The sequence below is a fragment of the Prionailurus bengalensis genome, chromosome D4 (assembly GCF_016509475.1).
Source record: "Prionailurus bengalensis isolate Pbe53 chromosome D4, Fcat_Pben_1.1_paternal_pri, whole genome shotgun sequence".
Taxonomy (NCBI): domain Eukaryota; kingdom Metazoa; phylum Chordata; class Mammalia; order Carnivora; family Felidae; genus Prionailurus; species Prionailurus bengalensis.
Window position 1 is genome coordinate 40,285,847 of NC_057359.1, and position 26,805 is coordinate 40,312,651.

The 26,805-nt window shown below is 42.1% G+C and overlaps 1 protein-coding gene across 1 annotated transcript in view; it reads right to left on the reverse strand.

Moving 5' to 3' along the window:
* Positions 1-18,857: 18,857 nt before the first annotated feature.
* The window catches only part of TTC39B (tetratricopeptide repeat domain 39B), a 129,430-nt gene continuing 121,482 nt past the window's right edge, over positions 18,858-26,805 (reverse strand). The window contains 1 exon segment of the mRNA XM_043566468.1: positions 18,858-25,948. Within this exon segment, the coding sequence (XP_043422403.1) occupies positions 25,858-25,948 (91 nt within the window). The 3' untranslated portion in view covers positions 18,858-25,857.

The following is a 26,805-nucleotide window of genomic DNA, read 5'->3' on the forward strand; positions in this document are numbered from 1 at the left end:
AAGCAGGCTCCAGGCTCTGAGCTGTCAGCACAGAGCCCAACATGGGGCTTGAACTCACAAACCATGAGATCATGACCTGAGCCACTGTCGGATGCCTGAGTGACTCAGCCACCTAGGTGCCCCAATTTTTTAATGTTTATTTATATTTGAGGGCAGGAAGGGGCAGAGAGAGAGGGAGATACAGAATCTGAAGCAGGCTCTAGGCTCTAAGCTGTCAACACAGAGCCCAGTGTGGGGCTCGAACTCACAAACCAAGATCATGACCTGAGCCAAAGTCGGACGCCCAACCCACTGAGCCACCCAGGTGCCCTGCACTTTTTGACTTTTGCTCTTACGTTTAAATTTCTATATATACAAAGATTGGTTTTAGCACTAGTGTTCTCTACTGTCCTGTCACTTGTTTTGCAAATACCAACCATTCTCCATTTTAGTAGCCTTACATCTGTCTTATTAGCTCATAGAGCAAGTCACTTTTAATTCTTCCTTTCTTAATTTCTCAACTATTATTGTCTGCTTACTCTTCCCTATCAACGTTACAATCACTTTGCCCCGCTGCTGGTATTTTGATTGGGAGTGGGAAGTTAACTAGGGAAAACTGACTGATGTCCTTTGCAATATCTCATCTCTCAACCCACAAACATGATATCTCTCTTCTTTTATTTCAATCTTCTGCCACATACACCCCCCACTAAGATGTTGTGACTTCCCTCACATAGGACTCAACCATTTCTTGTGAAGGGAATAACTACAGAACTCTAACCTCTGAGAAGGTGAAGAGGACTCAGTTGAAGAGGAAACTAGCCAAGCAAACACCTGAAGGAGGACCACTCCAAGCACAGCAAATGGTGAAGGCAAAAGCTCTCGGGTAAACATAAGTTAGCACATGGAAGGAACAAGAAGGCGAGTACAGCTGGGACAAAGTGAGCAAAGGAGAGTGGAAGGAGATGAAATGGAACTTAGCAGAGTCCAGATCAAATAAGGCCTTGATAATCACAGAAGGAACCTGGACTTGTGTCTCACACAAATAGGAAGACCCAGGAGATTTTAAAGCAGGAAGGCATTGCCATGATCTTGAATAAAGGTGGCTGCCCCTAGTCCGGCCAGGAAGGGACCCTCTTGATGAGACCAGGGCAGAGACTTAACTGCCACAGGGAATATCGGGGTGCTGGGAGAAGCCAGTCCATAAACACTCACCTTCTCTGAGTGGGCTCCTCAGGACCACTAAGCCCCCTCACCACCCACAGGCCACCCACCACTGCTCATACATTTATTATGCTGGAGGCTGGTCCTGAAGCCACCAGTATCGCCTGAGGGAACTGCAGGTCCCAGGAGTACCCATTCCCCAGCTACCTACTCAAGCACCTATGACAAAGCCCACACAATGACAGTAGCCACCAACACTTCTGGAAAAGAAGTTAGTCAGCAAATACCCTCCGCCTCAACTGTGTGTCCATGCTTCTCCCTCAAAGCGGCTACCAGAAAGAGCAAGGGAGGATGGGGCCCTCCAACGTAGAGAAATGAGCCAGAAGTCACTGAAATCACCCACAAGCCCTAAGGGGTTTCTCATGGCTTCTTAGCCAGCTGGAAGCTGCCATCTTCATAGCAGCTATTGCCTTGACCTCCATCCCTCCCGTCTCCCCAACTGTAAACCACAGCAGGCACACGCACGCAGAACATTCCACTGAGCTCACATCGTTTCACCTGGGAAGGAAGCTGAAGCTGCTGCCAGGCTGAGCAGGCCTATCCACAGTTCGATATGTTTCAAGTTCTAGAGAACTGTTACTCAGATCCATCCTAACCTCCTTCTAGTGGGCCTTCCTGAGCTAAGACACCTGACAGCCAAAACTACATTTCCCAGATACCCTTGCTGCTACCGGCATAAATTCAGTTCGATGTTCCAACAGGAGGCTTGAAGGCAGAAGTGAGGGAGACCCACCTGCCCGCAATTTGGGTTGTAGAGGTTGTAGAGACAAGGGATTTTTCTGCGGCAGCATTCTGTATACCAAAGCTAAAGAGCAGGTGACCTCCTGGTACCAGGATTAAGCTACACAGCATGATTTTTAACTCAAGGTAGCCTTTTAATGCTCCACCTTGCTGATTCTGCCCCCCGGTGAGTCACTTCTTTTCATGTTCTGGAGTCATTCCTGGATGCCCAGCCTCAAACCTACTTGTCCAACCATTCTAATGATTTTGTAAGCACCTGGTTTCCTGTAGTCTGTATCTTTTTTTTCTTAAAGTACCAAGAATACTGGAAAAAGGGAGAGAGGAAGAGATGGGGAGAGAGAGAGAGGCAAACCAAGAAACAGACTCTTAACTATAGAAAACAAACTTGGGGCGCCTGGGTGGCGCAGTCGGTTAAGCGTCTGACTTCAGCCAGGTCACGATCTCGCGGTTCGTGAGTTCGAGCCCCGCGTCAGGCTCTGGGCTGAGCCTGGAACCTGTTCCCGATTCTGTGTCTCCCTCTCTCTCTGCCCCTCCCCCATTCATGCTCTGTCTCTCTCTGTCCCAAAAATAAATAAACATTGAAAAAAAAATTTTTTTAATAAAAAAAAAAAAAGAAAACAAACTTATAGGTATCGGGGGCAGGGAACGGAATGGATGAAATAGGTGATGGGGATTAAGGAGCTCCAGGTGTGGTATGCTATTGTTGAATCACTGTATTGTATACCTGCAACTGATAAACACCATATGTTAACTCACAGGAATTGAAAAAAAATTTTAAATAATAAGTAAATAAAATAAAAACACGTATATGTTTAAAAAAAAAAAGTACCTAGAATGCTATTAACCCCAACTGATATTCAATTAGCAACAAACAGCCATGAGCGAACCAGTAAGGGGTTTGTCTCCTCAGCAATTCCCATAACAGCCCACACAGCCTCTTCACTGCACCTGAGAAATTTATTGTGCGAGGACTACTGTCCTAGAGAGGAGACTGCCTTCCCACGCCACCCCTCCCTCTCTACTCGGACTCAGTCATCTATCGAGCTTGAAGGAGTCTTCTAAGCGTCTCTTTCTGGCCATTCTACGTATTCTACACACTGGATGTCCCTGCTTTACCCAGGCTGCTTGCAGAAGAGTACAGAAGTCCTCAAAGTCCCCAAAGCAAATTCTTGGTAGAACAGTAACCATGCCAGGCACCAGGAGGTAGCCATCAAATCTACGTCAGATCAAATCTATGTCAATGTTGAAGTAAGAAACGAGTGCTTAGTGTTTTGCTCCAACTGGAGCACAGCAGAAATGGACTGAGGTGCCTGCCTGAGCCTGCTGCCTCTGCAGATTTTCAGGCTCCTCCCAAGAGATGAGCTTCATGAAGCCTTAAGACAGGTAGAAAAGTGAGAAGTGGGAAAGCCACAGGGCAGCCCATTCAATCGCCATGAAATAATTGCCATATTTCTGCATAAGGCAGACCCTACGTCAGTGCGTGCATGTGTATACAGGCACACACAAGAACACATGCGTGTATACATATTTTCGATTTTAGGGAGCTTAACAGGGGGGAAAAAGTCTCCTGTGGAGCCTTGGAACTCCAAGAAAATGCTACTTGGCAATGCAGATTTTTTTCCCTTTGGCCAACAGGCTGTCTTCTGAATTGCTTTAAGTCTATAGGCTTTAATATACAAAAAGAAAAAAAAAAGGTATTAGAGATAACTCAAGTTTGTTAAAGTGCAGTGAGTTTAATTTTGTTCACTTAGCAGTGAAACTGGGTTTTGAGAGGACTGGTCGAGTATTCGTGTCCTTGGTGGTCTGCCCTATGAAAACTCAGCCACCCTACATAAGTGCCATGAGGACCCCTCACCTGTCCCGCTCTGAAGGAGCCCCTCGGCCTTCCCCTGGGGAACCCTGAAATAACCGACTCACACTCTGGTCCTTGCTGCTGGGCAACCTGCCCGAAGTCTCACTGGCAGGAGTCCTCAAGGAGTCCGGGAGTAGAGGCCGATGATGGCACAATTTGTTTCATTTAACTTATATCTGCTGATCTGCGTTCTCTAAGTAAGGCCAATTCAGAAAAGAAGCCTGGGAACTAAGATACAAGCAGCTATGTCCAAAGGCAACTGCCAGAAATGTTACATGATGGCCCTTCCCCAAATCAAGAATGAAATGTCCTAGCTATAGACTTCCTATTCTTTTCTTAACATTTCACTTTTGGCATCTGTGTTTTCTTTTGTGAATAGCTATTTTCATTCTTTTGATGCTGCATAACTGTCTACAGTTTAAAATCCTTCTTGTCTGAAGGTGCCTGGGTGGCTCAGTCAATTAAGCGTCCAACTTTGGCTCAGGTCATGATCTTGCGGTTTGGAGATTCAAGCCCCGCATCGGGCTCTGTGCTGACAGCTGGGAGCCTGGAGCCTGCTTCAGACTCTATGTCTCTCTCTCTCTCTCTCTCTCTCTCTCTCTCTCTGCCCCTCCCCTACTCATGCTATGTCTCCCTCTCTCAAAAATAAATAAGCATTAAAAAATACAAAATAAAACAAAACAAAACAAAATAAAACCTTTCTTGTCTCAGTAGGTGTCCGGTCATCCAATATTCAGCATTATTTGAATGATTCAGTACCACAAAACAAAATACATTGTAGAGAAGAAAAGCATACATTTCCTTAATAACACAACAATAACAGCCATTGCAATCATCAACCATCAACATTAGACATGAGTTAGAGTCTAAACCCAGAGACTTGAAGAAGGGATGAAAGGCCCTAGAAAGCTCCTAGCTTCCCTTCTATCATTCACAGCCCATAACGACCGGAAGCATGACTTCCCTTCATAAACAATCTCTGTCCTATGAAATCCTGTTCTTAGGGCTCTTATTAAATAAATGTCTGAGCCACAACCCAGGACAAGGAAGCCCAGGAGACAACTTGGAAGTCTACCCTGAGTGCCATCACCAACTCGAACCATGAACTATCTATTCTGTAGCTACATGTCTAATAAAGACAGGAAAGGAAGCAGCCTTAGCTTCACCTCCAGGTCCTCCCTCAGGAAGGGCTACTGCCAGAAGAGCTAAGAGCAGCTGGAGAGTTGAAGATTGCTCACAACATTCACGGGAGAGCCAACAAAAGGCAGTAATGAGAAGACAGTTGGTAGCTGGCTGTCTGCGAGAGGCCACCTGGAGAAAGAAATTGCTGTTCTTGGAAGAGAAGACTTTTCCCTTTGAACTAAGCTCTACGAACCACCCTTCCTTCGGAGGGCAGAAGATTGCTCAAATAAATCAAGAAACCAACTTTATGGTGAAACAGGTGAGAAAGGAAAAGGTGAAATCAAAGATCTGATGCTTCCTAAGATTCTGGAAGACTTCCAGGGATCACTTGAAGGAGAAATGGAAACTGAATGTAACTATTAATGGAAAGCCACTGTAAGGACCATGGAAAAAGAGAGTTTATCTAGAAGGAAAGACGAGACAGTCATTGAACTTGTACTTCCCTGTGGCTTGATGTTTATTAAGTAAGAGCCACAAAGATGGCCTCTAAGTCAATGAGATTCTGTGGACTGGCACTGACTTGTTGCTTGATAGCCAACAGCAGACACAGGGTTCTAACATCAATTACTGGGATTTGTGTTCCCTTGGTCCTCAAATTCTACACAACAATATCACCCAACGGTGACACGGATTCTGTTAATCAAAATCTTAGACACTTAGACACTTTACTCAAACACTTTGATGTGTTTGAGTAAAGGAAGTATAGGGACACAGAACCCATCTAAAAAGATGAGGGAGGCATCCTGGAGGCACACAGTAAGTCCCCTCTTGGGGTCACACTTTGCCTAACTTGGCCTTCGGAGGATCACCGGATTGAGAAACGGCGGAGGAGGAATGTGTCCCGTTCTTCCAGGCTAAAAGTTGCACATAAATCCCTGACAAAGATGAGGAAAAAAGATTCTCCCAAGGCACTGGAATGTCAGAATATCAGAATATACACATTGCCTGCTAGATTAATGAGCAGTATAAACATTTACAAGCACTATCAACATTTCTATTTACATTTACTGCTGATGGATCTAACTTGTACGGGGGAGTATAGAGACAGTGGGAGAAGTGGACGGATACTAAGTAAAGGTAGATTCCTTCGCATTTGCAAGAAGTGCTAAGGATGTTATTATAAATTTAGTAAGTATATGCTTATAGTATTTAATGTGCTTATATGTTAGTATACCTAAACAATATGTTTTAGATAGTTACATATGCATTATTATACTGTTGTTGAAATAATTATGCTGTAATCATTTCTTTAAAAACCGCCTTCTGTTTTAAAAAACTGTAATAAAGGATTCCCTTCTCTTTTCAGAGAAGCCATTTTGTGGACAAAAGACAGAAGATTTAGCTCTGCATCAGCTCCATTTTTGCCGCTCATATCTCCATGCTCACTGACGGTTCACCAAATCAATGCTTTGCCAAATTAATATTTATTTGATACTGGAGGGAAATAAGAAAATACTCACTGCCTTGGGACTTCAAAAGATCACGTTAAATCTGACTTTTAAGAAGCCTTAATGTTATAAATAACTTCAGACACAAATACAAAAGAAAAAGCATTTCCTCTTTCAATGAAGAGGAAATAGAAAGTCGGCAAAATATTATTAAAATTAAAATGGCTCTACTTTTAGTCGCAACACAGAAGTGTTTTGTTTAAACCTATTAATAGTTTACTAACATGAAGCATTAAGTGAAGACAAGGAGAAAAATAAAATGGAAACTTCCAGGGCTAGAACGAGCTCTTCTTAATTTCCATTTAATATTTGGGTAGGAACAATTCTTAGAAATGATCACAAACACAATAATTACTGGCTTAATCCTAAATAGATTTGCAGTCATTTCTCTTCATGTTATTTTTGGCATGCTGGCTGTGGCGGTAGCATGCCATAATGTTGATATAACTGGTTTCTCAGAAAACAAGATTTGTGACAATTTGCTCCATTCTGCTCCAGAGACAATCTGAGGCTTTCAAAAGGGGCTAAAAATGCACACAAATCTTCCCCCTCACAGCTGCTTCTTGTTTAACATTGTCAAATTTTCTTAATTAGACTTTCAGACTTTCTGTGTGGCTTTTCTTTCCTCCCCCTTTAAAGCTCAAATGCCACTCTGCCCCTTTAAGATAAACGAGAGGCTGCACAGAAGGTCCTGTTTTACTGGAAGAGCTCATTTTTAAGTTTGTCCTTAATATTACTGATCTGTATTAAATTGTATTCGATCCGGACCCCAACAGGCTCGATTTAGCTTTGAGGGTGAGCAGAGCGTGTAATTCACCCCAAGTGATAATTACTGATGAAATACCACGGGCACTCCCTGAACCTTCCTTATAAAAGTCTCTGGTCACGTGGCTCCCAATTTGTTTTCTCAACCCAAACCTCTCTCCCAAATTCCAGAGTCACCTATCCAACTGCCCCGTCGATATCAAGATGTCTAATAGGCATCTCAAATTCATTCTGTCCCCAACTGATTTCTGAGTATCCCCCCAAATCTGCTTCGTCTGTCACCTTCCCACAGCCCAGCTGATGCAACTGTCCTTCCAGTCAACCCAGGGCAAACCCAACCCATCACACTCTGGACTGAGCAACCATCACCTCTTGTCTGGATCACAGCAGTGGCCTTTTGTCTCTCTGCTGTGGCCCTTACGCCCCTCACCCTGGTCTCAAAGTGGCAGCCAGGGTAGTCTTTTCAAATCATAAGTCAGCTCACATCCCTCCTTTGCCAAAAACTCTGCAGTGGCCCCTCATTTCCATCAGGGTAAGAGCCAGAGTTCTTAAAATGGCTCCTTTAACCTCACGAAGGCCCCTTATAAACCCACCACTGGCAATTCCCCACGGGTCTCCGGCTTTTCTGCTCATCTTGCGAGAAGAAACACTTTGCTCCAGACAATCTTTGCAAGAGTGTTTGGATAGCAAGCAGCTTTGGAAAGTACAGCATCTCCTTCCAGAGCAGAGCACAGGCTTACTCATTATCCCTCCATGTTAACGGGGAGGCAGGTTCGCCTGCAGTCCGATAGGAGACACGGGGCACCCCAGCTGTGACACGAACTCACCAGGCATGTTATGTCCACCCGGGGGCCTCCCATGGCCTCCCTGGGACTTGGAGGGCAAGGGGAACCGAAGCAAATCTGCTGCTGGCAGGCAGCCGGCCGTGCCATGAGTAACAAGGAAGTCTCACACCTTCTGCCAGAATCTGCAAAACTGTGCAGGCTCAACTTGTCAGCTTGCAAATAGAGTAAAATCTTGGCCCTGCACAGGCCTGGACATCCATCTGACCCATCTCCTACCATCATCCTTGACTCACTCCGGCTCAGCCACACTGTCTGCTCCTCGTCCTGTGATTGCATTTGGCAGGCTCCTTTCTTAACGGTGCTGCCTTTTGTTTTCTGCCTGAAATGCTCCTCCCTCAGATATCTAGTTGGCCCCTTCCCCTTTGCCAAGTCTTTGCTCTAATGTCACCTTCTCAATGGGGCCAACTCTGACCATCTCATTTAAAATTACAACTGAGGGGCGTTTGGGTGGCTCAGTCAGTTAAGCGTCTGACTCTCGGTTTGGGCTCAGGTCATGATCTCGCAGTCTCATGGGTTCAAGCCCCACATCAGGCGCTGTGCTGACAGCACGGGGCCTGCTTGGGATTCTCGCTCTGTCTCCCTCTTCCTCTCTGCCCCTCCCTTGCTCCTGCTGTCTCTGTCTCTCTCATGATAAGTAAATAATAATTTAAAACATTTTTAAAATAAATAAATAAATAAATAAAATTGCAACTGACCCTCTCCCTTCCTCAACATTCCCAGTTCCCTTTACTTGGCTTTATTTTATTTATTTATTTATTTTTTTGCATTGTGCAGATCACCTTCTACCTTCCATACAGAGGGTCAGTGAATGTTTTCTCAAAGGCCAGATAATAAATACTTTAAGTCTGTGGGCCTAGAGGTCTCTTGTGCAACTACAGACAGTCCCCCACTTCGAATAGTTGGATTTGCAAGTTTTCGAGTTTACAATGGTACAAAAGCAATGAGCATTCAGTTGAAACTGTACTTGGAATTTTGAATTTTGAGCTCTTTGCAGGCTAGCCCTACTCAGTAGGATACTCTCTTGTGATGCTGGGTGGTGACAGAGGGCCACAGATCCCAGTCAGCTGCCCAACCACGAGGGTAAGCAACCAGTAACTTACAACCACTCGGCACCCATGAGCCGATGTGTTTTCCACTTTCAGTACAGAATTCATTACATAAGATGCTCAACACTTGATTAGAAAGTAGTGTTTTGTGTTAGATGATTTTGGCTCAACTCTAGGCTAATGCAAGGGTTCCTGCCATGTTTAAGGCGGGCTAGGCTAAGCTATGATGTTCAGCAGGTTAGGTGAGTTAAATGCATTTCTGACCTAGGATGTTTTCAACTTACAATGGGTTTACTGGGTGCAACCCCACTGTAAGCCAAGGAAGATCTGTACCCAAATCTGCCATTGTAGTGGCAAAGCGGCCATACATAATACGCACATGAACGGGCATGGCCATTTCTAGTGACACTTTATTTACAAAAATTGACAGCTGGCCTGCTGCCTTTAAGTTGCCAACCCCCATATTATATAACTTAGTTATCACATTTATTGTTTGCCTCATCCAACTAGAATAGAAGATCCATGAAGGCAGAAATCTGTTTTATTCACTAATATTTACCAAGTGCCTGGAACAGTGACTAGAGGAAATAGCAGGAACTCGATAAATTATTTGCTAAACAGAAGTACAATCAGGGAACACATACTTGTAGATCAATTTTCAAATAACCTAACTCAGATTCAAACTTACAGACAATATTCGAGTTAGACAAAGTCAAGTAGGTCTGGCTTCATAATGATCCCTTCCCCTTAACTATCCCACTCACCGGTGAGTCAATGGGGATAAGCTTCTGGTCCAAATGAGCCCGTTCCCTCCTCGGTCACAGCTGTGTGAGGTGGGGGGGTCAGAACCTCTCCCAAGCGAGGCCAGTAACCCTCCTTCCCCCCAACAAGGACTTGGAACCTGTATGGAGAGAGCCAGTCATCTGTGTGTGGCTGGAAATGTAACATATAAACTAGGAACTATGGACACATGTGGTAGACATGTACTTACCTGTCCCCTAGAAGCCAGGCATAACCACGTGCTTAGAACAACACAACCTGAATGGAAATGATGCATGTGAAAAATCGGGGTAAACGCTATAAAAGCCAGTGTACTTTTTAGCAAATGGTGATGGGGACAACTGCACACTCACAGGCGAAAGAATGGAGCCCCTACTTCACAGAATATACAAAAACCAACTCAAAACGGATCAAAGATCCAAATGTAAGCGCTCAAATTATAAAACTCTTAGAAGAGGGGCGCCTGGGTGGCTCAGTCAGTTGAGCGTCTGACTCTTGATTGCAGCTCAGGTCATGATCCCGAGATCATGGGACTGAGCCCCGTGTCAGGCTCCACGCTGGGTGTGGAGCCTGCTTAAGATTCTCTCTTTGGGGCGCCTGGGTGGCTCAGTCGGTTAAGCATCCAACTTCGGCTCAGGTCACGATCTCACAGCTGGTGAGTTCGAGCCCCGCGTCGGGCTCTGTGCTGCCAGCTCGGAGCCTGGAGCCTGCTTCAATTCTGTCTCCCTCTCTCTCTGCCCCTACCCTGCTTGTGCTCTCTGCCTCTCATAAATGAATAAATGTTAAAAAAAATTTTTTTAAGAAAATATAAAAAAAAAAAGATTCTCTTTCCCTCTGCCCCTCCCCCACTCACGCTCTCACTCTCTCTCTCGAGTAAATAAATAAATAGATAAATAGATAAATAAATGAAATAAAACTCTTAGAAGAAAACCTAGAAGTCTATGTGACCCTGAATTAGGCAATGGTTTCTCAGATAGGACACCAAAATCACAAACAACAACAACAACAAAAAAACGAAAAGGAGATAAACTGTACCTCATCTGGGTGTCAAAAGGGCACGATCAAACAAATGAAAAGACAATTCATAGAATGGGAGAAAATACTTGCAAACCACATACACCCCCACTGTAGATCTCGCAGATTCAGTTCCAGACCACTGCAACAAGGTAAGTCAACTCAATTCTTTGGTTCCCAGGGCACATAGAAGATACGTTTTACACTACACTGCAGTCTCTTAAGCGGGCAATCTCATTATGTCTAAAAAAGCAATGTGTATACCTTCATTAAAAATATCTGGTTGACGAGGTGCCTGGGTGGCTCAGTCAGTTAAGGGTCTGACTTCGAGTCAGGTCATGGTGTCGCGGTTCATGAGTTTGAGCCCCACATCGGGCTTGCTGCTGTCAGAGCCCAGCCCACTTCGGGTCCTCTGTCCCCCACGCTCTCTCTGCCCCTCCCTTGCTCATGCTGTCTCAAAAGATAAGCTTTTTGTTTTTTTAATTTAAAAACATATTTGCCGAAAAATGCTAACCATCATGAGCTTTCAGACTCATAATTGCTGGTGGAGGGTCTGGCCTCGATGGCTGCTGGTCAGGGTGGGGGCTGCTGAAGGATGAAGCGGCTGTGGCGGTTTCTTGAAATAAAACAACAGTGACGTCTGCCTCCTCCGTGGGCTCTTCCTTGCATGGACAATTTCTCTGAGGCATGCAATGCTGTTTGATAGCATTTTACTCACAGAACTTGCAAAATTGAAGACCGCCCTCTCAAACCCTGCGGCTGCCTGACCAACCAAGTTTACACGACGTCCTAAATCCTTTGTTGTCATTTCAACAATCTTCACAGCGTCTCCACCAGGACTAGGTTCCAACTCAAGGAACCACTTTCTTGGCTCCTCCGTAGGAAGCAACTCCTCAGCCAGTAAAGTTTTACTTGTGAAATTGCATCAATTTGGAACATCTCTAGGCCTCACTTGTAATTATTCAAGTTCCCTTGCTATTTCTGCCATACCTGCAGTTACATCCTCCGCGGAAATCTTGAACACCCCAGTCATCCCTGCGAGTTGCAATCCACTTCTTCCAAACTCCTGTGCACGTTGGTATTTTGATCTCTTTCCACGAATCCTGAACGCTCTCAATGGCATCTAGAATGGTGGTTCCTCTCTCGGTTTTCAATTTGCTTTGGCCAGATCCATCAGACGAATCACCTCCCAGGACACCTATCACCTTACGAAATAGATTTCTTAAAAGTCAAAGTGACGCCTTGATCCATAGGCTGCAAAGTGGACGTTGTATGAACATGAGAGCAACATACGTACATCTCATTGTACGTCTCCATCGGAGCTCTCGGGTGACCGGGTGGACTGTCAGTGAGCGGTAATATTTTGAGAGGACTTTTTTTTTTTTCTGAGCAGTAGATATCAACAATGTGCACACAATATTCAGTAAAGCATGTTATAAACAGACGTGCTGTCATCCAGACTCCGTTGTTCCATTTATAGAGTATAGGAAGGGTACCTTTTGCATAATTGTTAAGGGCCCTTGGATTTTCATAATGGAAAAGGAGCACTGGTTTTCACTTAAAGTCACCAGCTACATTAGCCCTAGCAAGAGAATCAGCCACTCCTTTGAAACTTTGAAGCCAGGCATCGACTTCTCTCTAGCTGCAAAAGTCCTAGATGGAAACTTCTTCTAACAGGCGGCTTTGTCTACACTGAAAATCTATTCAGTGTGGTCACTTTCAGTAATTATTTAGCTAGATCTTCTGGATAACTTGCTGCAGCTCGTCCTGCCCTTTCACCTTGCACTTGTATGTTATGGAGACGGCTTCTTTCCTTAAACCTTAGGCACCAGCCTCTGCTAGCTTCACGCTTTTCTTCTGTGGCTTCCTCACCTCTCTCAGCCTTCACAGAATTGAAGAGAGCTAAGCCCTTGCTCTGGATTAGGCTTTGGTGTAAGGGAATGTTGTGGCGGGTCTGCTCTTCTCTCCAGACCACTAAAATTTCCCCCCACATCCGCAGCGAGACTATGTCATTTTCTTATCACCCGTGTGTTCACGGAGTAGCACTCTTCACTTCCTTCACGAACTTCTCCTTTGCATTCACAACTTAGCTACCTGTTTGGCACAAGAGGCCTAGCTTCCAGTCTGTCCTGGCTTTTGACGTGCCTTCCTAAGCTTAATCGTTTTTAGCTATTGATTTAAAGTGAGAGACGTGTGACTCTCCTTTCCACTTGAACACTTAGAGGTCACCGTAGGGTTATTAATTGGCCTTGTTTCAACGTTATCGCGTATCAGGTAACAGGGAGGCCTGAGGAGAGGGAGAGACACAGAGAACGACTGGTAGGTGGAGCAGTCAGAGCACACACAACATTTAATAAGTTTGTTGTCTTATATGGGTGGGTTTGCAGCACCCCAAAACAATCACCACAGTAACATTAAAGCAAACATAGTTACAGATCACCATGAAAAACGTAATAATGATGAAAATGTTTGAAACATTGAGAGAATTACCAAAACGTGACACAGAAACACCAAGTGAACAAACAGTGGCGGGAAAATGGCGCAGACAGACCCTCGATGTAGGGTTGCCACAATTCAACTTGTAAAAGACGCAGGATCTATGAAGTGCAAAATATCAATGTATCTATTCGTAGTGTCTACGAAGGGACGTGGTATAAAACAAGGCCCGCCTGTATCTGATAAAGGTCTAGTATCCAGGATAAACAAAGATCTCTTACAACTAAATAATAGAGACCAATGACGAAATTTTCAAATGAGTAAAGAAATCAAGCGGATGCTTCTCTCCAAAGATGTCTAACTAGTTAATAAACATATGAAAAGACGCCCAACATCAGTAGACAATAGCGACGTGCAAATCCAAGTTGTGACAAGATACCGCTTCACCCCCACTGGGATGGCTACACTCAAAAATCAGTTAAGACGTCAGTGAGGATGTGAAGAAACTGGAACTCTCAGGGGTTGGTTACGGTAATGTTATGAGGTATGGCTACTTTGGAAACAGTTTGGCAGTTCCTCAAAACAGTTAAATGTACAATTACTATATGACCCATCAGTTCCACTTCCAGGTATGTGCCTAAGAAAGCTGAAACCACATGTTTGCGTAAAACCTCATACACGAATGTTCACAAGAGCATGATTCTTGATAGCCTAAAAGTAGAAATACCCTAAATGTCCCTCGGCTAGTAAACAAAGACAATGTGGATACAATGGAATGTTATTCAGCCATAAAAAGAAATAACGTATAGTTACGTGCTACATCGTGGATAAAACTTGAAAACATTATGCTCGGGCGCCGGGTGGCTCGGTGGGTTAAGCGGTTGACTCTTGATTTCGGCTCCGGTCAGGATCTCACAGTTCGTGAGTCTGAGCTCCACATCAGGTCGTGTGCTGACAGCGCAGAGCCTGCTTGGGAGTCTCTCTCTGCCCTTCCCCTGCTCTCCCTCTCGCTCGCTCTCTCTCCTTCTCTCCCTCTCTCAAGATAAATAAATAAACATTAAAAAAAAAAAAAACATTATGCGGGGCGCCTGGGTGGCGCAGTCGGTTAAGCGTCCGACTTCAGCCAGGTCACGATCTCGCGGTCCGTGAGTTCGAGCCCCGCGTCAGGCTCTGGGCTGATGGCTCGGAGCCTGGAGCCTGTTTCCGATTCTGTGTCTCCCTCTCTCTCTGCCCCTCCCCCGTTCATGCTCTGTCTCTCTCTGTCCCAAAAATAAATAAACGTTGAAAAAAAAATTTTTTTTGAAATAAAAAATAAAAAATAAAGAAAATAAAAAAAAAACATTATGCTAAATAAAAGAAGCCAAAACCAAAAGGCCATATATTACATGGTTCCATTCCTATGAAATGTCAGGAAAAGGCAAATCCACGCGGACCGAAGTTAGATTACTGACTGCCAGGAGGTGGGAGCAGGAAGGAATGAGAACTGACCACTAATGGGGTACAGGGCTTCTTTCAGAGCGATGAAAATGTTCTGGACTTGATGGTGGTGATGGCTGTATGACACAGTGGCTACACTAAAAAATATACTGAATTGTACACACTGAATTTTGTGCTTTAAAATAGCCAGCTTTATGTGAATTCTATCTCAACTTTAAAAAACAAGATGCATCAAAAACCCCAATGAGACACCACCTACTGGACAGTTATAGACCGATGACGTCAAGTATAGAGGATGTGGAATGGGAATTCTCATACACTGTGGGTAGGAAGGCAAAATGGTACAGCCCATCTGGAAGAAAGGACGTTTTCTAAAAAGTTAAACATATTCTTACTTGTGACCCAGGAATTTCACTCCTGGTATCTACCCAACAGATATGAAAACATGTCCACACAAAGCCTTGTATATACAGGTTCACAGTGGTGTTATTCATGAAAGCCCAAACCTAGAAAACTCCAATGTCCATCAACTAGTGAGTGGATAACCAACATAGAGTATCTCCGTACCATGGAATACAATCCTACAACAAAAAAGAACTACAAATATATCCAACAACATGGATGAACATCAAAACATCATGTTAAGTGAAAGAAGCCAGAAACCACACACCCTATATTGTGCAATTCTGCTTATATAAATTGTGTGTTAAAGGTAAGACTATGGAGACAAAAGGTCAGTGTTTGCCTGGGGCCAGGGGATGCAGTGTGGGGACTGATAGCAAACAGGCAAGAGGAAACTTCCCGAGGTGAAGGCGGTGTTCAAAGCTTGACTGTGACAGTGCTTGCACAAAAGTATACGCTAAATGTAGCCTTGTATATTTAAAAGGAGTACACTTGACCGTATCTGAATTATACTTCAATAAAGGCATTTGACATTTTTTTGTTTGTTTTTTTGAGACAGAGAGAGACAGCGCATGAACAGGGGAGGAGCAGAGAGAGAGGGAGACACAGAATCAGAAGCAGGCTCCAGGCTCTGAGCCATCAGCCCAGAGCCCGACGCGGGGCTTGAACTCACGGACCGCGAGATCGTGACCTCAGCTGAAATCGGACGCTCAACCGACTGAGCCACCCAGGCGCCCCTGAAGTATTGTTATTTTAAACTGTTGAGACACGGGGTTGCTACCATAGCATACCCTGGCCCTAAATGTAGAAATTTACCCCAGAGATGGTATTGACTCAAGTCAATATTATTATCAATTAAGTCAAGGGAGGTTGGACATGGGAATGAAAACGATCTCTTGGATATACTGTGGTGTGATTATCTGTTACATGCTGCAGCATCAAATCGACCAAAACAAAACAAAAAAACCAAAACACAACAAATAAACAAAAACAGGAAAAAACAAACAACCACCAAAAAAACAGACTTAATTCTTTAGAGAATTATACCTTCCCTGAAAGGGATGGGAACTTCCGCAACTTAAAATGATCCTTTGGCCTCAGGACACCTGGGTGGCTCCGCGGGGGTAAGCATCTGACTCGGTTTGGGCTCAGGTCGATGATCTCACGGTTCCTGAGTTCAAGCCCCACATTGGGTTCTGTGCTGCCAGTGCAGAGCCTGCTTGGGATTGTCTCTCTCTCCCCCTCTCTCTCTCTGCCCCTCCCCATGCTTGCCCTCTCTCTCCCCTCCCTCCCTCTCAAAATAAATAAACTTAAAAAAAGAAAAAAGATCCTTTGGCCTCATCACGAGGCAAGAAAAGAACTGAGAAAGTTGCTCAGTTCCTAAGGAGGGCAATTTCCCTGATAACCACTTGAGACGTGGACAAGGAAATCATGGAAAATAAAGAACCTCTCAGAAAGCGAAACCAGATGTCACAGAAAACGACAAGGGCAATACTCCCAGGAAATGAGATGAAGGCCTAATCAAAAAGCATTCTCCACTCCCCAGATAGGGAGACTCAAAATGCGGGATTTTGTAACAGACCAGTGTTTGTTATGTGTTTCCCATGCTCCACTTTTCACAGTCAGAGTGGGAGTCTCTATTGGGGTTATCCCGCCTCTGCTCAACCGGTATGTAAGTTGTGTGTAGAGGGCAAAAAACATTTTAGTTCATGGTATCCCGATGAATTGGAACTACATTTGGACTTGAAATAGACTGCAGGGCATATCATGAGATGCCACGATTGGATGGGATGTGGGGATTATCTCCCTCCAGGCAGCAATGAGTGTATTTTCTGTGAAGGAAGGAGAACAGACCAAGTATCTGGACTATGGCAGTCATTAGTGCTGTTCACCAACTATTTCTGGCACTTCTTCCAGGCACATGAGAGCGTTGTGCTTTCCTGCCCAGCTGAAGTTAAGTAAAGCTCTAAGATATGCTTTGAACATGAACTGTGTGTCACTTTCAGGTGGATGCTTTAAGAGCCAACTCGTAGAAACATAAACATACATATTACACTGTATGTTAACCAACTGGAATTTAAACAAAAACTTGAAGCAAAATAAAGAGCCAATTCCTATGTACCCTCCTCTCTTCCCACTCTCATGGCGGAGGGTGGAGACTGCGGCAGCCCAGGGCCCCGCGTGAGGACGGTGTGGAGTGGATCCCTCGCTGGCCTGAAGCAGAGATGGCACATGACAGGAACACAAGCCTTTGCCGTAGTCATGTTCCTCTCATCGTGCAGCCCATGGACCACTAGCAGAGGTTCATCTGCTGAGAAGGAAGTAGATGCATAGGAGACAGAGCAAAAATGACCTCTAAAGCTTTTTATTCTGAATTCAAATACTTCCTGAAGATCTCTCACATTCCTGCCCTTGGGTTCCCTGAGACACCCTTTACCCATGTATTATATGCTTCCTAGAATTGTTGGTTTTAAACTAGCTCGAGCTGACTTTATTCCCATCCAAAGAGTTGTAACGAATGCATTCCCGATTTTGTAAAATCCCATACGTCAAAGGACAACAAAGACAAATGTGAAAGCATGGGCCACGCTAGGAGAACCACAGTGGATCCAGCCCAAATGGGAATGTGGCAGAGACATGCCAACTGCTGGCGATACCCATTTTCTCTTTTACCCTGAGACCACAGACTACATTTTTCTGCCTCTTTTGTCACTAGGTGAAGCAAGGTGCCTGAGCTCCAGCCAATGGAATGTGAACAGATCATGTGCGCCACCCCCCTCTCACAACCCTCCATGCTTTTCCCGCTTCAGCAGCTTGATGCAAAAAGGACAGAGTGACCTTACCAGCCATGGATTGAAGACAACAGAGCCCCAAGACAATGAATTTGGGTTACTGAATCACAAGAAAAGCCACTCACTGGCAGGAACCCCTATGTTGTCACAGATATTAACTTACCCTATGTTGTGACAGATATTAACTTACCCTAACTCATCTAAAGGAGTAGAAGAAAGCATTTTACACTAGATCACCCTTTGTGGTTCTTTCACACCTTCTCGCCAAAGGAGGTAGTGAAATTGTCCCCATTTTACGGTGGGGTTAGGCAAAGCTCAGAGAAGTTAAGTTGCTGGAGAGGAGGATCACATGCCATTACCCAGCCGAGTTCAGCCTCAAATACAGACCTCCTGATTCTCAGAGACCAATTCTTCTCCACTGTGTTACACTGAATGCTAACGATTCCTCCTTAAACTAATGTATCAGCAGCCAATCTGAATCTCCCAACTATGAAACAGATGATAAAAAAGATGAAAGACAACGTAATCCTCCCTCAAGACAACCGTACCATCCCATTTCTCCCTTCATGTCTCGTGCTCAGCCAAGAACATGGCATAAAGAGAGACCTTCCCATTTGCCTGAAACGGTTCTAAAAAGTCTTATCAAGAAAGAAAACTCTAAGTGTACATCACGCTACAATTAAAGACCAGCAACAGGTGTTGTGTACAGCTTCTACCCGTAGACCAACCATAATGAGACTGTAACTTCATCAAGCGAAAGGTACGTAAAAGACGGTATCACAATTCAATTGCATATTGTAGGTAGGCCAGTTGCAGCAATGAGAATATAGAATTCCGAGAGTACCTGGTAATTCAAACATGCATCTAGTAACGCAGAGTGTTCTGTAATACTGAGGAACGAGAAATAGAGCGTGTTGACTTTCAAGTTGGGAGGATTTATTTGCACTTAAAAATACAACTTCGAAGATGACATCTGTTTTCAAAAATGTCTTAATGTTAAAAATATGCTACAGGAACTGTTGTCTTCATGTTGAAAATGTAGATGTCATATCAGCATTAGCTTACAAGCCACGGGTGATAACATTAACAGAATCGGCAAGCAAATACTCATTGGGAATACAGTGTTTACATGAAAAATACCAGGGGTTCACAGTTTTCTTCTTTCTGCCTGACTTATATTGATAAAATGCTTTTATAGCCACAATCTATTTCATTTTCTGGTACCAGATCCAATGTCTATTTGACCAGCAGATGGATGCTACTCACACATTCATCTTACATAGAACTCACACATCTTCAATTTCTAAAAATGTTTTGCTCTGTAAAACTGTGACCACTGGGAATGGAAAAGATAGGAAACTAAGTTCAAGTGTAAAACGAGAAGAGAAAGAGGGAGATAAAATGTTGGCAATTTTTACTAATAAAACATTGAATTATAAAGTACGTACGGGTAGTTTAGATGATTCAACAAGAAACCATAGCATACACTGATTTACAAAGTCTATGACCTCTAACTATTTTTGTTTAATCCAAATAAAAGTGAAAAATACACATTTTCCAAGAATTTAAAAATCGATCTACGTATCAAGGTAACATTAAGGGTTCTTAGGTAAGCAGAGCACAAGACAGGTTGATTTTGTTTGTGTTTTAAGGCAAAGTAAAATTTCCTCAGTGAAATACCTACAAAATAAATTTGCTTTAGAAATAAATTTCAGTAATAAAATAATACTTCTCACTTATTAAATATATATTTTACCTTTACATCTGATTTAGCAACTTACACCAAAAAATTCAAGAGTTCTATGAGTATCTGCAAACAAATATTTAAAACGCTAGCATATGATTGCCTCAGCTGTAATTCATTCAGGTGTTTGGATGTCAACAGTTAGCAAAGGGAAAAAATAATAAGGAATGAGCTACTTCCTTATAAAATTTTCCCCTTTAGACAAGCTGAGAATGCGACATGCTGGTAAGAATGAAGTAATTTTTCTGGACAGCACATATCAGTGGAACACGTGTTCTCCTTTTGCAAATCAAAGACCCAATGCTATGAGCACTGGGTGTTGTATGGAAACCAATTTGACAATAAATTTCATATTTAAAAAAAGAAGAAAAGAAAAAAACCGTACCCAATGCTACTGTTTTCTTCAACCATTAAATCAATACCCTAAGATTTATACTGTTCACCATAATCTTTTTTCATGTAAATTCTTTTCTTAAAAAAATAAATCACTGTATAGAAAGCAACTATCTACTATGAAGAATAAAATAATTTCAGGTAAAAAATGAAGTAATTAATGAAAATTGTTTAAACTCGTTTACTAACCCGGACACTTGGTTCCAATAAATATAAGAAGGAATTAATATGTCTCTATGATTTCCCAAGCAGGGAATGTCATCCCTTCACATTGAGGAAGAACTTCCAGCATTTCAAAATAACCTAACTGCTTTAAAACTAAAACGATAAGCAATATTCTTTAACATGTCCGTTGTATCCAATTTCTCTGGCCATCAGTTCTGTTACACTGAAACAAACTTTTTTTTTTTTTCCTAAGTGATGGCAAACAGATTACCAATAATTAAAACAAATTTACTAGAAAATACTAAGCAGCAATAAAACAAAAGCTCCCACTGGGATATGCCAGCATCCCTTACATTCATCATTTAAATTGTATGTTTCTAAGAACTACTAGATTAACCTACAAGGTGTATTGTATATTAATATGCAACAAGTTTTACTTCATGAAGTTTGGTATTATAAAGTACCTTGAGATTTCCTATTAAATATCTGATCTGTAGGCATTAAATACAGTGAGGTGGATACTGTAAGGTCCAGGCAGGGTCGTACTACATACAGTATTGCTGTGCTGATACATTTGTAAACTGGAGAAAATGGGGCTTGGACTTCCTCAGAAGTTAGATCCACACACCCCTCTGGGATAGATCAGGCCAAGAACCTGCTCAGCCTTCTGAACCCACAACACAGTCCCCGCATCATTTCTTTCTATAGTTTTGAAGTTATAAACAGACTGGAATGGACTTCAACGCCATCAAAATCAGATAGCAACTGCTCGACAGAGAGGGTATTTGCTCTCACGATGAATTCTGATGTGTCCTTCATTTCAAGTTCAATAGTAACTAAATCTAACAGCAGAGGGAAAAAGATAAAACTACCAACAATGGGGAAGCAGGAATGGGGTTTCACAATAAGCAAAATAATACAAAAGGAACAATATGTGAATAACTGGTCTGGAGGAAGGGAGACAATCTGGAGGAAATCCTGCACCCTTTCTGAAAGAGCAGGATAAAACATTGTCTATTTAGTATTTGTAAGCTATTTTCTATCGATCTACCCATCTGATCTAGACATGTCTAAAGAGATTAAAAATATGTCAGGTATGTGAATATGTAACACTTAAATAAACATACACATTAAAAATATAAATAATAGGCGGTAAAAGGCTTAAAATATAGAACTTAAAAAATTTTTTTAATGTTTATTATTTTGGGGACAGAGACAGAGAGACAGAGAGCAATCAGGGGAGGGGCAGAGAGAGAGGGAGACACAGAATCTGAAGCAGGCTCCAGGCTCTGAGCTGTCGGCACAGAGCCTGACATGGGGCTTGAACCCACAGCTTGCGAGATAATGACCTGAGCTGAAGTCGGCTGCTTAACCGACTGAGCCACCCAGGCGCCCCATAAAATATATAACTTTAAATAAACTATCTGCCAAATTATTCTCTAAGTGAGTAACTAGTGCCTAATATTCCTTAAATGGTCATATTAGCATAGCTGAGTCAATGTTGAAACATTAATAATATACAGGGATTGAAAAGGCCACCACATTTTTCAGAATAATGTTAACCTTAGAAAATGTTATTTTAATCATAAAATCTACTAACATCGCAAAGGTGAGCACAACTCGAATGGCTTGTGCTACTGCATCTGAAAAAGGAAGGAATGTCTATAAAATCGGATTAAAAGAACAATGTTAAAAATATGGTCTCGATGCAGTATTTACAGAGCTCTGAGAGCGTGGAGAAGGATCAAAGATGACCCTGATCAATGATGAGATGAAAGTTTATGGGCACTTGAACAGAAAAAGCAAACCCCACAGATATATATATATATACATATATTTGAGCCAGAACTAAAAATGTAACTGTAGTGATTGGGTGATCACAGTAGACAGCAAGGGAAAGCCAGAACTCCAGGAAGCATGCCCTTGGGAGGTCTTTACTTTAAACAGAACCTCAGCATGTATAGAGGAGCACTCCCCAACACTCAGCATCATTCCAACACAAGCCACTAGCCACGTTTTGAGTGCTCAATAGTCCCACGTGACCAGTGGTTACTATGCCAGACAGAGCAGGACTGAAGGAGAAACACCACTATCCAGAAGTTGAGTGAGGGGAGGAGATAATTTCCCAAGATTCATCCCAGGCCCTATGAATTATAATATCTTAGGGCATCTAAACGATCGCTGGCATCCTCCTTAACCCATTTTAACTAAATGCATTTGAATTTATGATTTGTAAATATGGAGAGAATAACTAAGAGAAAAAACACATATGTAAAAATGGAAATCAATAAAGAATTAATCAGAGTAACTCCAGACATCTTTCAAGTTAGTCACAAAGACCTTTTTGTAATTATTATTTTCAGTGTGTCCAAAGGAAGAAAAACCATTATTGGAAAACATTAGGAGACCTACTTTAAAAGGAAGGATGAGAAGTAGAATCATGATGACTGTAGGGACCATTAGTCCCTACCACAATGTAACTACATCTACAAGTAGCTTCAAGAGAAGAAAGACCCATTAGTCTTCAAAAGGGGGGAAGCCGCCTTCTTTATATACACATCGCACTGATTTGAAGCTCTCATCAAAGACTCATTAGAGTGACCTCTAAGTTCAACTATAAGTTTCCAGGCCAAGTAGGAATGACACATAGCTCTGCTAAACTTCCTCCTTTGCAAAAGAGATAGTTATAGCGACAGATTGCTTCAACGATTAAAAATCTTCCTCGGTGCTGATTATTTGGAAATCCACCTCCCTACAGTTTCTACCCCACGTGTAGAAGAAACAGAATCAACGACCTTCCTTTTCCTATGTACCTTGAGACCCTGTATCCACAAGAAGCACAGACACATTAAAATACATGTCCATGTAAGAGCTGATGAGGTTAATCTTCCATTAATCATCAAGCGGAAATCACGCCTTCCTTGTCACCAATCCTACAAAGCATAACCTCTACTTGAGTCTTAAATGTATACAGCACTAATCAGAACCCTGGCTCTCCATTTAGAGAAAAGGAAGAAAGAAAGAAAATTATACCAAAAACTACACAAATTGCACAAACTGTCAGACACATTGGCAGCCCAAACCCATCACATATGCCCCTCAAAACATTAGATAAAATATTGTCACTTCAGCACTCATTCTTCACAAAGCACCCTGAATCCAAAATAACTCCAAAAATGCAGTATTAGCTGATGTAACATGAAACTGATGCCACCATGGCATCTTAAACAGGACAGGAAACAGGTAAATATTTGTAGCATTAATGATAGTACAACACTTAAACATTCATTGGATACACTATCCACATGACCAGATAACCATAAAAAGAATAGGAAGGAAAAATAAAAACAAAATAAGAAAAAAAATAAGGGAAAAAATTTTAACGGGAGCTAGGAATTTCTTTTACAGTTGTTTGGCAGTGAAGAATTAAAATAAAATAAAAATAACCAATATTAACTTCTATTTTTTTATATTACACCAGAAAGAGAAGTCTTCACTGACATTGGCTGTGACCTGCAGCTTCTCACAAAAACAATATAATATGGGAGTTTATACTTTAAAAAAATAATGCTACCAAAGCTCTTCAAAGGGATTTATAAACTACTCCTCAAGTTATATACAAAATAATTATTAAACATATTTTCCACTGCTGACGTTGTAATAGCAGTTCATTCCATTTCCTCTTGCCTGGACCTCAAGTAAAGCTATGTAATTCATATTAATAACACATGATAGCTACCAACATGCTATCTGAAGGGCTAGTACTCTGACTCAAGTTATATTAATCATTTTCCGTCGGAAAGATAGCCTCAGCATTGGTCAAGAGTTAGTACCTTATAAGAAAACAAGACCAAATACCTGCTAGGTACAGAATTACGTAGCAGGAAACAAACAGTAACGAGCAAGTTCATAATCTGGGTTATGCCAGACACATGAATAAATTTAAAGGTGTCTGAATTTCACACATTTCTTTCATTTTACATCAGAGACCACAAACTCAGCCAATACTTTTGTGTTGATATTGTAATCAGTGCATAAAAATCAGAATTATTACAGCAACCCATAGCCTCTCACAGTTTACAAAAAGCCATCATATGCATTATCTAATCGAGCCGTCACAAGCACCAAGCACTGCGCTGCTATCCCCACTGGGGAGACTGAGTCCCAGAAAGGATGAGACTTGATCCATGTCAAGGAACAACGGACTAACAGAGACGGGCTCCTGACTCCCAGTCTGGGGCTGTTTCTGTTAAACTGCAGAGGCTTCCAGCTTCCATGTAAGTTATTCTTCAACACAGAATAGAAATAGGACAAAACCCCGATCTATGGATCCATGAATTGTCTTTCCTCGCCCTGGATGCCACCTTGTCATTAGCCCCAGTACATACAAATGGCGGAAGTGGGGGCAGACAGTGATGACTACAAAATAAGACACACACTTTGTGGAAATCGTTTGGGCTGAACAGTTTGACATCGTTTGCTGAAAATACCTAATACACAGACTGACCGTTATAAAACTGAAAGAGACCTAGGAAGACATCTGTTCTTTTTCCATTTCACAGATGAGGAAAATACACTGATACAGAGAGCAGGGGGCTCCCTAAAGGTCACCCCAATGACTGCTAATCAGTAGCAGAGCCAGGCTCTCCGCTGCATCCTGTCCTGATTGTGTTTCCTAGTTCAAGGACGAAGCACAGTCCGGATATTTACAAGGAACCATCACAGTGCTAGGGAGATTAGAAAATTAGATCTCACTCACCAACATCACGAGTATAAAAATTATTGATATTTTACATATCGTTTAAAGCAGCAGGAAATTTACTTCCTATAGACAAAAATAACCAACATATGTATTGTAGACTCTCATTGCTAAGGTTGAGGATAATTTCTAAAATATGACTTTTCTTCCCTTTAGTTTTTTGAATTTCGTTATTATAACAGACTTAAGTACATTCAAAAAAAAAGGGTAGTCTCTCAAAAATGTCACTACCTTTAACATACATGAAGAACAAAAAACAAAACAAAACAAAACCTAATATGTCACCATCTTTTCTAGATATAGTTCCCTTCATCCTATTAAGGACATTATCCCGTCCCTATTCACACCCACTGCTTGTCTTATTCAGGACACTTCAGGTTATTGTTAATCTTTTTTGAATGTAGGTGATTTTTATTTCCCCTCTTACATTTAAATACTAGGCAACAAAATATCTCTGACCAACAAACCTAAAAATGGCTCAACTTAGAAGCCATTTGCTACTTAAACATTAATTACCATATTTAAAAAATAAATAATCTAATTAGACTTCATTATTTTGTGAGTCCTTTAAAAGACTTCTTCACTCTCCAATTCAAATCTAATATGAAATTCTTTTCGGAGAGGCAAAATGTAAGAATTTTCTAGACAGTACTCGATATTGAACATCGTTTCATAGGAAAAAAAAAACCCACACAGACACAGGTCAACAGTAAACCACAGAGATGATAGAAAATATTGACAATAAAATTAGTTTTTTGTCTCTCATTCGCAAGATCACTTTTCCACTTTAATGAAAGGCCTGATCTACAGCAGATGCCGGTGCTGAGGGAAAATTCCATCCTTCGTGTTCTGATCAATCTGAGGAAGTTTTTTTCCACAGGTGAAGAGCTGCCTGAATTCGAAAGTGTAGTCTGGACTCCATGGAGTAATCTTTGTAGTTGTTTCTAAAGACAATAACAATAAAATTGTAATGTCAAAATTCCTTCATATCCAAGGGCAATACCACCATCTCCCCTTCTTCTCATCTTCATTACTTATGTGCTTCCAAACTTGAATAGGCATTAACAGCAGATCTTGGGGAAATGTAGATTCTGATCCTGTGGGGGAAGGAGGATGGCAATAGTCCATATTTCTACAAGTCTCCTGGCAGTGATCTGAAAGTCATACTTTGAGTAGCAAGGTTCTATTTAATGAGCAAGCCATTGACAAACGAGGCAAGAAGCTTATGAAGAGGGTTTCGTAAATTCTGTGAACTATTATTCCTAAATAGTTGAGCTCCTTTTCTAAACCAGGAATTTTTAAGGCAGCCTCGGGTGAACATCATCAATCACCACTTCCCCACCCCCTCAAAAAAAAAAAAAAATCATTCTGAAACGCTCATGCAACAACTACAACAAAGACAGCCACATGATGTGGTGACACCACAATTACTCCTATTCTCCACAGGCAAGTAACAATGGTTTGGCCAATAATTATTGTGTGACAAGGTCAGAAGGGGCCATAAGAATCCACGGATTCGCTGACTACTCTGTTTATTAGATGATTCATGGTCACTTCTGTCTGCTAGGATTGCTAAGAATCAGCACAACAGAATGGCTTCGACTTTGGGCTCCTGCTTTCACACACCGCCCTGGTCCATGGGCAAGCTGTAACTCCTTCCTTTCAGTGGCAGTCGTTTCTTTCTATAGCTCTTCATTGTACACAGGTCTAAGAACTAGTTAATAGTAACCATCATAAGGGTTATTATTTATTCACAATATGGGTTATTATTCATAAACTGAATCAACTTCTTACTAGAGTT